The sequence below is a fragment of the Tupaia chinensis genome, unplaced genomic scaffold (assembly GCF_000334495.1).
Source record: "Tupaia chinensis unplaced genomic scaffold, TupChi_1.0 Scaffold000234_1, whole genome shotgun sequence".
Lineage (NCBI taxonomy): Eukaryota > Metazoa > Chordata > Mammalia > Scandentia > Tupaiidae > Tupaia > Tupaia belangeri.
Window position 1 is genome coordinate 911,367 of NW_006159712.1, and position 12,732 is coordinate 924,098.

General features: G+C 37.7%; 1 protein-coding gene across 1 annotated transcript in view; it reads right to left on the bottom strand.

The window, feature by feature from the left end:
• The window catches only part of RANBP17 (RAN binding protein 17), a 312,972-nt gene that overhangs the window by 290,768 nt on the left and 9,472 nt on the right, over positions 1-12,732 (bottom strand). Inside the window, exons 5-8 of the mRNA XM_006148371.2 lie at positions 10,006-10,071; positions 6,503-6,607; positions 4,553-4,718; positions 1,647-1,720 (exon numbers count right to left, since the gene is read on the bottom strand). Of these exons, the coding sequence (XP_006148433.1) occupies positions 1,647-1,720; positions 4,553-4,718; positions 6,503-6,607; positions 10,006-10,071 (411 nt within the window). The remainder of the gene's footprint in view (positions 1-1,646; positions 1,721-4,552; positions 4,719-6,502; positions 6,608-10,005; positions 10,072-12,732) is intronic.

Sequence of the window (12,732 nt, forward strand, 5' to 3'; positions counted from 1 at the left end):
AGGCTTTTTTTTTTTTTTTTTTTTTTTTAAGGGAGTACGGGGACCAGCAGATGGCATAATGGCCACGTTGCTAGACTCCCATGTAGTTGACCACGGTTTGAGTCCCAGACCCAACGGCTTAAAAGTCACTCCAGGCATGTGTTGTGTGCACGCATGCGTACGTGCCCAAAATCCTGAGAGGAGAATGGACTGCAGTGTGGCCATCTCCCCCAGGGGATGATTTCTTGCCTTCTGTCTCTCTGTCTTTCTCTCCTCTCTGGCGAGTGCATGAACCCTAAAGCAAATATCTCTCTAAAAGTATTTTTATGCATCTGTTCCTTCTTTCCACACAATAACATATCTAAACAAACATATCTAAACAAACATATCACTGATACGTATTTTAAATCTGAAACTTTTTTTTTCAGGAAATGTTGGTATTAGAATTCCCTGGGCCAGTCAGTGGGTGGTTAAGGCAGTTGGATCCGACATGGCTAACTGTATGGTTTGAGTCTGGACCCAGCAGCTTGAAAAAACATGCTGGATGTATTTGCATGCATGCCCAAAATCCCAAGAGGAGAATGGAAGAAAAGGAGCTGTGGTGTGGCTATCCCCCTGGGGGTGGTGGTGCTTTTTTCACTTTTTGCTCTCTTTTTCTCTCTCTCTGGTGAGTACACATTCCCTATAGAAACACTAAAAAAAAGAAATAAAAATAAAATTCCTGACTCTTCTTCGAAAAGCCTAGATATTAAACCTATAATCCCTTTAACTTGTCAGATCTGCTTTAGACTCTGCAAAGACAGGGTATATAGTCTCAAAGTTCTATAAAATCATAGACTTCCAAGAATTTTTGAGCATGCAATACAACATGATTGGAAAAACAAAACAAAACAAAAGAACAACTGGAGTGATGAGCACAAAATCAAGTAGAGCCCCTTCATTTCTTATTCAGAGATATCTGATGGGTGCCAACCACCTAGCCCAGGACATGGAGCCTGGCAGGGTCGAGAAAGAGTTAGAGGGGGGTAAAAGAAAGGAAGGTCCAGGCGGTGTGGTCAACTGCTAGGCTTAAGCCCAATGGGAATTGAGTAGGAAGCTTAGGATATTCAGAGGCTGGCATGTTACGTTGGCTCTGGGAAGGAGCTAAAATATAGTTACTGGTTCTGGGCTCACCTGTGAAATAAAATGGACTGCTGCCAAAAGAAATAAAATTTGACAAATAGCTCAAGTGACACACATCCCAGAAAATATAAGAACTTCTTGTAGGAGGTAAACTCAATCAAATATATAAATAGAATTTTTTTTCTTTTTTCTTTTTTTTTTTTGGGGGGGAGAGGTTTTTGCTATAGGCCATGTGCATTCACCAGAAAGACAGAGAAAGACAGACAGACACAAAGTGAGAAATCAACCCCTGGGGGGATGGTCATACCGCAATCCCTTCTCCTCCACTTTCCTCTCAGGATCTTGAACATGCATGCACACGCAAGCATGGGTTTAAGACGCGGGGTCCAGGACTCGAACCATGGTTGACTACGTGGGAGTACAGTGACAGCCATTATGCCAACTGCTGGTCCATCTAAGTAGAATTTTTTAAAGTAAATACACACCACCCCTTAGTTTGACTAAGACCACAGGTCCTTTTTAACAAAGCAATGAATTTTACTTACTAACTGAGACAGCAATGGTGGAAGTGAATGATACAAATTGAAGAAAAGATCCAATGTTTCTGGCTCCAGAAAAACTGGAAAAAAAATTATTTTGCACTACCATTACTTTCAATTCAGTGATCTTAAATAAGACATTATCACACAAACTGAGAACTCTGACTTCTGTATATGGCTCTTCTTTTCAGTTATTCCTATTTTTTAATTTTTAGCTATTTTCCTTTGAAAAATAGTTAGACCTATTTTTAATTTTTAGCTATTTTCCTTTGAAAAATGAAATAGGGACCAACATTTGTCATGGTGGCTAAGGAGCTGGACTTCCACATGACCAACTGTGGTTCAGACCTGGACCCAGCAACTTGAAAACTATGCCAGTTGTGTGTGCGTGCACACCTAAAATCCTGAGAGGAGAATGGAGAAGAAACTGCAATGTGGCCATTCCCCCGGGGTGTGAGTTTTCACTTTCCCTCTTTCTGTCTCTGACTCCCTCTCTGGCAACTACATGCACCCTATGGCAAAAAATCTTGAAAACAAAAACAAAAGATGAAATAGTACAGAGATAGAAATTAACTAGCTAAGATGGTCCTTTTTTCCTATGTAGCACCAACAGCTAGAATTTAGAGATTCTTTTTGGTCTATTCATTTGTTTTAAAGTAAAAAATTAATCAATAGTTTAACAATACAAGTAGTATTGGGGGCCAGCCACATGGCCGGGTTTTAGGCAGCCAGCTCCCATGCAGCCAGCTCCACGACTGAGTCCCAGATGAGACGGCTTGAGAAACATGCTGTGTGTGCATGTGTTTCCGAAATCCCGATGGGATGGAGAAATGGAGAAGGGATGCAGCGTGACCGTTACCAATGCTTTCTCTCCTTCCTGTCTCGATCTCTCTGGCAAGCACACGCATCCACTGTCAAAATATAAATATATAACTACAACTAATATTGAAAAGGGGGCTGGATGGTGACACGGCAATAAAAAGTCATGCTCTGCAGGGTTGACTCACATGGGAAGATTCTGGGTTTGTGTTTAGAAACTTCCCTGACTTCACCAAGAATGCTTACAGAAACCTCCCTGAGTACACCAAGGATATGTGTGTCCATGCTGAGGGTGGATGGTAAAGTCAAGTTTCTGTTGGTAATGCTGTGTATGTCTCTCTCTCTTTCTTGCTCATGGGAGAAATAAACTTTAAAAAAGAGAAACAGTACAAAAAAGCTTATATTAAAAAACAGTTGTACCATGGGGCCAGCAAGTGGCATGGTGGTTAAGAAGCTGGAGTTTCATATGGCCAACTGTGGCTCGAGTCCCAGACCTGGCAACTTCCCTTCTTACTTTCCCTCTCTCTGTCTCTCTCTGGTGAGCTCATGTGCCCTATGGCAAATTAAAAATAATAATAATAAATAAAATTAAATAAATAATTCTTTTTAAAATAGTTTCATCTTATCCCATTCCAACTTTTTTTAGCTCTATGGTATTTGTGTACATATTTCCAAATAGTATTCTATCGTATTTCCTTATTTGACAGTTTACATTGACTGAGTTCCTATTAAGAGTGTCATAGAGAAGTCTGAGCTGTCTAACCACTCCCCCACAACCCACTAGCTCTACCCTTTCTCAAAAGTCCATCCACTATTATCACAACATGTGATCAAATAAATTGTTTGAATTTATTATAACTCTGTGAATCATGTTAACATTTGTAGAGGCCTGTAACTAAACCACATTTCTAATACTCCCTGGATTAAATCACTGCTTCACCTTTTCTGAGCCTATTTGTTATTTGTCTGTCGCTAATTCTTTCCAAATTTGCTGCCAGATTTGCAAAATGCTGTTCATGACATTTTCCACACCATCAATAGCATCAAGTAAGTGATCAGCTTCTTTCTCCCACCCCTACCTCCTAAAGCCTTCAGCTTGAACTATTTTTCCCCAACTTTACAAAGCTATCTTTTTTATTTCTGCTTACTGTTCCGTTGTAACTGAAGTGCCCTTTTCCTAAATCCTTTACCTTCCACTTCTTGGCTTATACATCAAGTAGCTTCCTGAGAGCAATAGGGATAAATTTTGGGAGAACTTGTGTGTCTGAAAATGTCTTTATCTTGTATTTGATATTTTATATTTGGTCATTTCGGTCTGGTACAAAATACTTTCCCCTCGGATGACTGAAGATGTGCTGTCCAGGACTGCCTCTTTCAGATCACGACCCAGCCCATCTGCTCTTGTTTCAGGAATGTGTTGCCTTTCCCTCTCTCTCTGGGGATGTCAGACATACACATATACGAGTCTGCTTCTACTTTTCACCTAGTCTCTATTTCTATTAGCCTCCCCTCCTCTTCTTAAAATTAAATATTTTGAGACAACTGTGAACTCAGATGCACTTGCAAGAAATAATAGAGATACTCATGTACCTTTTACCCAGTTTCCCATGATGGTAACTTCTTTTTTATTAAAGAGTTGTTTTATTTTATTTATTGTAATTATTTAATTTGCTATAGACCACATGTGCTCATAGAGAGAAACACAAAGACAGAGAGGAGGGAGGGTAAGTGAGAAAGCAAGCCGTCATGTCCAGGACTCAAACCATGGTTGGCCAAGTGGGGAGCCCAGCACCTTAACCACCTCCCCACCTGCTGGCCCCTGATGGCAATTTCTTACAGATTTATAATATAGGACAATATTACAACCAGGTATCAGTAGCTACTTTGGGTTACAAATCTTTGTGAGTTCTTTCTTGACTGCCTAGCAAAACACAGAGATAACTATAAATAGGGCAACTATTAGGTTGTTGGAAAAGTCATGACATATTTTTTTTCTCTTTTTCTACTCAAAAGGCTCATGACTTTTCCAACAACCCAATATATTGCTTAATCCTTTGCCTTTTATGTTGACCTCAACGAAGCTTTTCTCTTACTTGTTCTCCAGGTTGTTGGAATCTGCACTGTGCAAAGATCATCTGCAGATTCGTCTGCCGAACTGCCAATGAAGTCAAAGTTAAGGCAATTGAGGACCAGTTTTAAGACCTGCATTACCAGATTTTGTTGACATTCATCCTGAAGATCTAAAGGTTTGGATAATACCTGAAAAAAGGTTCAAAATCAAATGAACTACTATGAAATGCACCAATAAACGTTCACTTCACAAATTTAAATAATTCTCGTGAAATGAAAGACTGAAAACAGTTAACAAATATATTATTCCATGTATGAGGGGGTCATCAAAAAGTTCACGGAAAATGCATATTATGAGGAAACTATGGGGACCAGCAGATGGTGTAATGGTTACATCTTTGGACTCCCACATGGCTGACCGCAGTTCAAGTCTCAGTACTGGCAGCTTGAAACTCACCCCAGGTGTGTGTGCCTACATGCCCAAAATCCCAAGAGAAGAATGGAGAAGTGGTTGTGTTGTGGTCATCCTCTCTAGGGAGTGATTTTTCACTTTCTGTCTCTCTGTCTCTCCAGTGAGTCTCCACACCGTATAGCAAAAATCTCTCTTTAAAAAAAGGAAGAAATTGTTAAAGGATTTCAAAAGATTTTGGTATCAAAACAAACTTTAGTTCCATTTTCCATGAACTTTTTGAAGTCCTATGAATTAGAAAAATGGTAACATCACTACCCATAAAGTTCTACAACAGACTATCTTCAAATTTAAATTAATAAAATGGAAATTAACTTTTACACTTAACTGTAAATTTTAGGTCACCTTCTAAAATTCTAAGTGGTAACATTAGAACAAACACATAGCACAACTGTATGAAATGTATAGGATTTATTATCTCAAAGACTGGAACAAGCTGAAAATACAATTTTAAGCAAAACTGGACTTAACTTATGTGAAAGATACCCATATTCAATTAGCAAAGCTGTCTGACTGGATGTGAGAAGGCACTCACAAACTTCTGGAGAAAAATCCTGACTCCCAAAATAATGCCTACCCAGAAAAGATTACACACCATTTAGATATGTCATGAAATACTTGTGGAGAAAAATGATATGAAGTTTGGAATTCTGCTTCAAGAATAATACAAAAAGAAATCAAATGAGAAGGCAGAAACAGATAAGATTACCCATGAGTTGTTATGCTTAACTGGTTGATGGGTTCAAGAGTTTGAAAGGGATCCACTGCATTATCATATCTATAATACTTATGTGTATGTTAAAATTTTCCATAACCAAAAATATTTTTAAGATAAAATCTTTTGGTCTGTTCTGATATCGCAGTTATCGTATTACCATACCACAGAATTGAAATAAGAGGAAACCGGTGCTGAACGGAATGTACTTTGGGAAATGCTGTACTGTGTCAATTAACAAGCTCGAGTAGCATGATGGAGTCCCTATATTATATGAGACAACATGACAGAATAAAACATGCTATCACTAATGGTCAGTAGGGTACTAAGTAACAAATGTGGAAAGTTATTGCCTAAAGAAGTTATTAATGTTAACTATCACGGCTAAACGTGAATAACTTCTGATGGTTGATAAGTTAACAAAAAGACCTTACTGCCATTTCATTTTTCACTTGCACTCCATCAAAATATTGGGCAGGCAGATAATGAAACTAAGACTCAATTAGTTTCTACAACAACAAATCTATAACGGGAAAACAATGAAACAACTACCTAAAGTTACTAAATTCCCTTTGAATTTTACCTTATCATATACTTCATGAGTAAAGGGAATTTTCGGAGTCTCTTACATATTTGTACTAATTTACTGTAACTATATTAATACTGTCCACAATAATTCTTCAAAAGGCTAAGTGGGGGTGGGGGAAACATACTTGAAATTTTTTTAAAACTCAAAACATTTCCTAAATACTCTAACTAGGAAATGAAACAACTGTTATAAAGACTTACCTCTTTTAGAAGAGAACATGCTAGTACTAAAATGTCTTTGAGAGAAGTGTCACGAAATGAGGTAGCTATTTTCCTGTGTTTTGCTGAAGGTCTAGAATAATCAACCTGAAAAGAATAAGATTAATTAATTTAACCAGACCTACTAAAAAGTAAATAAAATTTACTAAGTAAGCAAAAGAATTAGAATAATGATTAAAGATAATGTACAGGGCTAAAAGAATGCTTGAAAATGTAATAGGTAAGTGACTTGCTCAAGGTTACTCAAAAAGTTAATGGCAGAGCCAGGAACAGAACCGCCATTTCTGAACTGCTTCAACTCCATGCTGACCCACAAACTAAAAGTCAGAGTTGATCATACTTTGAGACAGTATGAACAACACAGATTATGAAATAATAGACATTAAAGCCATCAACTCCTGAACCATATATCACATTTCACATTATTCAATACAAATTGAATTCAATACAGGTTAAATATCCCTTATCCAAAATGTTTGGGACCAAAAGTGTTTGCAATTTCAGGTATTTTTAGATTGTGGAATACATGTATATGTATAATGAGACCTCCTGGGGATGGGACACAAGTCTAAACACAAAATTCATTTGTTTCAAATACACCTATTACATGGGACCAGCAGGTGGTGTGATGGTTAAGGTGCTGGACACTTCCTCATGGCCGACCAGGGTTCAAGTCCTGAATCTGGTGGCTTACTTTCTCACTTCCTCTCTTTCTCACTGTTACCCTCTGTCTCTCTCTGGTCAAACTAACTAAATAAAATAAAATAAAATAAAATAATTATTTTTATAAAAAAACAAATATACCTATTACATATAATCTAAAGGAAGTTTTTGCTATTGTTTTGTTTTTGTTTTTGTTTTTGCTATAGGGTTTATACAATTACCAGAGAGAGAAAAGGGGGGTGTAGAGACAGTGAGAAATCACCCTCAGAGTAGGATAGCCACACCACAACTCCCTCTTCTCCATTCCCTTCTTAGGCTTTTGGGCAGGTATGCACACAAATGCATCTGGTGTGTTTTTCAAGCCGCCGGGTCATGGACTCAAACTGCAGAGTCTGCCATGTGGGATATAAATGCTTTAACCACCACAATGCTGACCAACCTATAGTATTTTTTTATTCCCAGTTTTTTCATAGCTACTCATCACATGAGGTCAAGTGTAGAGTTTTCCACTTTGAGCATCATGTGGATACTCAAAATGTTTTTGATTTTGGAGAAATTACTATTTCACATTTTCAGATTATGGATGTTCAACCTGTAACAACTTCCTTTTCGCTTAGATGCCTCCTGTAAAATAAGAATTCTGTAAGATAATCTTCATTCTAACTTTCTGTGAACCAGCACTTTATTATTACAAAAAGTTTCTCTGTATGACAATATTTCTATGTAGGCCATATATGTAATTGGTTCATATATCCTTGGTACTCTGAAAAGAAATCACGGCAGAAATTATAAATAATCAGCAATTTGCTATTATTTTATAAGCAACAGTATATTCTTTCTGAACATTGTATTGCCTAGTGACAAATAATCTTAAGAATAAATTTACTAAGACTAGTTCTTAAGCCTCAAACTTAAAAAAATTGAAAACTATAGTGTCAATACCTTAAGATTTTTATTTATCAATAGGAAACAAGCAAAGATGAATTCTGATATCCAAACAACCACTAACACTCAAGTCTGTAATTGCTATTGCATTACTATTTATTTCTTTGGCTATTTGGAAGAAGAAAATGAAAGATTTTTCTTGCTAATGTTTATAGATCTGAAAAAAGCAATGAGCTCAAAATTGATTATCTGACACTTTGTAAGCTCCAACATACAATTTAGTCTATATTTAAATGCCATGTTTACTTATAAAACATGAAACATAACAGAACTCCAAAATGATTACAGAAAGTAGTTACTGGAATCTGTATCCAATACCTATGATTGAAACTAGTATTTCCTGTGGTCCACCCTTAATTTAATCAAATTTAAAGTCTATCTCCTTTATAATACTTCTCTTAATATACAAAAATTTTTCTCCTTAATACACGTTAAGAGCATGCAGCATTACAGCTGCAATTGACAAAACACTCTTCACATATTTTCTCAAAGCTAAACTGCGAGATATCTATTATCCTTTTGTTAAATACATGATAATATTAGAGTTTATAGGTAATATACATACATACAGCAGAAAAATTGTCATAGACTCTGGGGCAGCAGAGTCAAAGAGGTGATGGCCATAATAAATTAAGAGATCACTTTAAATTTTAGAAATCCTTCTTATAAATCTAGAAGTATTCTAATTCCTGATTGAACACAAGTATAAAAAGATCATTTTGGATTTTCTTTTTAAATGTTATCTGGTTATATCATTACTCCAAAGGGAGTTTACAAGTGGCAGTGGGTATATAAACTCTCCCCATATATTGGGTTGTTGGAAAAAGTCATGATGTGTTTTTCTATGCAAAAATGTATCATGCCTTTTTCCAACGACCCAATATACACATCTGTGTGGGCAGGTACATGTGTACACACACAAAAACCATACAAGCACAAACCACTCAACATGATGACAGCTTTTAAATGTCAACACTACATTTATTATAAAACTAATCCACATAGAACCCAACTTCTGTTTTTGTCCTGTTTAAATCATGGTAAGTGTACAAGTGAGCAGAAGCAGGCAGCTATGTGCTCAGCTGCGGAACTCACAAAAGCACTGCTGGAGGGGCGTAGCTTCTGAGAACTCTCCTTGTACTGCGCGAAAATCTAAGCTAGAAGATGGCAAAGTGCCAAGGAGACCTGCTTTGGTCCTCAGTCCTGTTGTGTAACTACTGTTGAGAATCAAGTCACCAAGCAACTTGCCTTTTAGTTGTAAGAAATAAAGGTTTCTCTTTTGCATATCATTTATTTCTGATGGTTAGTCTATCATTATGTGTACAGAAGATGAAAAGACAATTATTCAAGAGCCCATGGGACAAGAAGCATGTCTAATTCCCAGGTTCTGTAGTACTCTCTATTACTGCTGCTATTTTCAATAACAATGAAAGTGAGTATACTAAATTACCCCACTAACAGAACAGACACATACAGAAACACTTGACTATTGCCAATTTTATGCCACACAAGACACTACACATTTTGCTATAATTAAAAGCAGTAAAGAAAAGGGCAGCTTATGGACTGGTGGTTAAGGCAGCTGGATCTCAAAAGGCCAATCATGTGGTTCGAGTCCTGGACCCGGAGGTCTGGAAACACACTAGGTAGAATATATGCATGTATGCCCCAAGTCCCAAAAGGAGTAAGAAATGGAAAGGAAGGGACTGCTACATGACCATGCCCATACTGGGTGCTTTCTCCCAGTCCCATCCCTTCTCTATCTGACAAATGCATGTGCACTCTGGGAAAATTGTTTAAAAAAGAAAGAAGACAGCAGCAAAGAAATGGCCATTACTTAAGCAAACTTCATCTACCCATTAAATGGAAAGGCTTACCAGATTCATTTCCTGTGTCAATTCAGAAAGGATTATTACTCCTATTATGCAGTGTTCCACAGTACCCTTTGGAGAAAATAACCAAGTTTAGCCTAAACAGAGACATGTGATTAGTTCTTACTGTGTTAACTGGGCAATACTAAATATTATGTATGAAACATCACAGTTAATAACACTATCTTTTCAAATATGTAGAAAAATCACTGAGTTCTACAAATGAAAATTTCAACATCATATTTGGAAGAACAACTTTCAGTAGATAGAACTGAGTGGGAAAGAGCTCACTTACCTTAGAACTACAGATTTCTCACTTTCTGTCTCTCTGTCTCTCTGTCTTTCTGGTGAGCACACACGCCCTATAGCAAAAACCTCTCCCCCCCCAAAAAAAGATAGGTAGGGACTAATTAAAATCCTTTGACCTAACTTCAGATGAGATCACTCAGGCCCTTTTAATATTATGTGTATGCATGTACATGTACCTATACTGGAGGCATCTAAAGTATCCAATGCAGTGAAGGAAATACGTATCAAATATAAGTAAATATGGTTTAAAATTTTCAACTTAATCAGCTCCCAATTCAATCTCAAAACTTCCATCATATTAAAATTCAGATTTTATATACACATTCCTAACAAATTATTCTGTTATTAAATCTTACTGGAAGGGCCAGCAGGTGACATAGTGGTTGAGGTGCTAGATTCCCACATGGCTGACCACAGTTTGAGTTCTAAACCTGGTGGCTTGAAAATCAGGACAGGCATATATGAATGCGTGCCAAAAACCCCAGAGGAGAAGGGAGGAGAAGGAAACTGCAGCTTGGACATTTCCCCTGAGGTGTGATTTCTCATTTTCTCTCCCACTGTCTCTCTCTGGTGAGCACATGTGCCCTATGGCAAAAGCCTTACCAAAAAAAAAAAAATCTTACTGGAGCTATGAAAAATAATGAATGTAATATCCAATTATTGTGCAAACATAGAAAAACATTAATACAGATGGTAAACTTTTCAAATTTAATTTTATAGTCGGTCCCCCTCTACCACAGAATTCTAATAACACTGGGTCACTAGATGGCATTAAGTTCAAATTACCTTGGAACAAAAAAATACAGAAAAGAAACATCTCAAAGTGTCTGCACTTTAGTTCCTTTTGGCCCTTCAAGACAGTCTGGGTGTCTGAACTAAGTTTCAGATTTCCCTCTCATGGAAGCACTCAATCCTCTGTGTCTAACTACATCAATGCTTGGCAAAGCATGGTTCCCTGACCAACTGCTAATCCGTGAACCTGCTGGCAGTGTGCTTACTCGATTGTAGTCTGAAATTGTTTAGCACTTGTCCATGACAAAATAAAGACCATGAACCAGAGTACAACACAGCTGAGTAACCAAGTACACCACTTGGTTCAGCTGGCCTTTTCTTCACAGCGAGTCCTTCTCCATGAGGGGAGCATCATGTTTATGGTCTGACACAAGCTCCTGGTCTTGCTGTAGACAGCCATGTGAATAGCTCTGCCCTTGATGACAGTACTAGCTCCTGGGTATGTGTACAGAAAGGAGGCACAATCTACGTTTGGGGTATGACAGAAATAAGGCTGTAATATCAGAGAAAAGAGGATGCACAAAAGTTCAGGCCATTAAAGATTTAAAAACTTAAAATAATTTTAGGACAAAATTCACGGAAGCTGCTAATACCCAAAGGAGCCATGTGGTACTATTCTGGAATACTAAAACATTAAAGTGAATGGTCTTTCTCATGACTCAAGGTTAGGTCAAGTCACCCAGAAAGCAAGTGCTAAATATTCTGATTCAAGAAAAAACATTTTCTGATTATACTATAATAAAATTTTAAGAAAAAACATTTCTTTTGGTCTTCCAAAACTAACAAAAGCCTACTAAAACCCAACATAAGCGGAATATGCAGAACACTGAGGAGGGAATATGCAATATGTTAGACAACGGAATGATTTCCTTTCATTCACAGTTTAAAAGGGTGTGGATGTCTACTCTTACATGTCCTAATGAGTCTTGGTCACTAATCAGTAACAATGAGTAAATGACAAGAGGGGAAAGCTACTGTGTTAGTCAAAATTACAAAACATAACTCTAAATTGAGGCACTCATCTGTCTCTGCATGAACTATCATTCTGTGCCCCTGTACTCCGATCTCCTTAGGGTGAAGAATGTTCCCATTTCCGCGAAGTGTTAGATGATCAGGTATTTGTTAACTAGGGTTTGAATGGCATTAATAAAAAAGCAGCAGTGGGGCCAGCAGTTAGTGTAATGGCTATGTTGCTGGACTCCCACGTAGCTGACCGGGGTTCAAGTCCCGGACCTGGTGGCTTAAACTCATGCCAGGCGCGTGTGCGTGCATGCCCCAGATCCCGAGAGGAGAATAGAGGAGAAGGGATTGGTGTGGCCATCCCCCCAGGGGGTGATTTCTTGCTTTCTGTCTCTCTGTCTCTCTGTCTGGTGAGCGCACGTGCCCTGTAGCAAAAACCTCTCAAAAAAAAAAAAAAAAAGCAGCAGCATAATCTAGTATTTCATATTCTGAGGTTTCTAATGTTTTACTACGTGACAGAGTGATATCATACACAGGGTGAAAGTGTGAAACTACTATATAAGTGAATGTCAGAAAATCCAAATTGCCCTTAATTACCAGTCAACTAATGTTGAACGATCTCTGAATTAAACTGCCACTTTCTCCTTCAAGAACTGTACGAGATCACGGTTT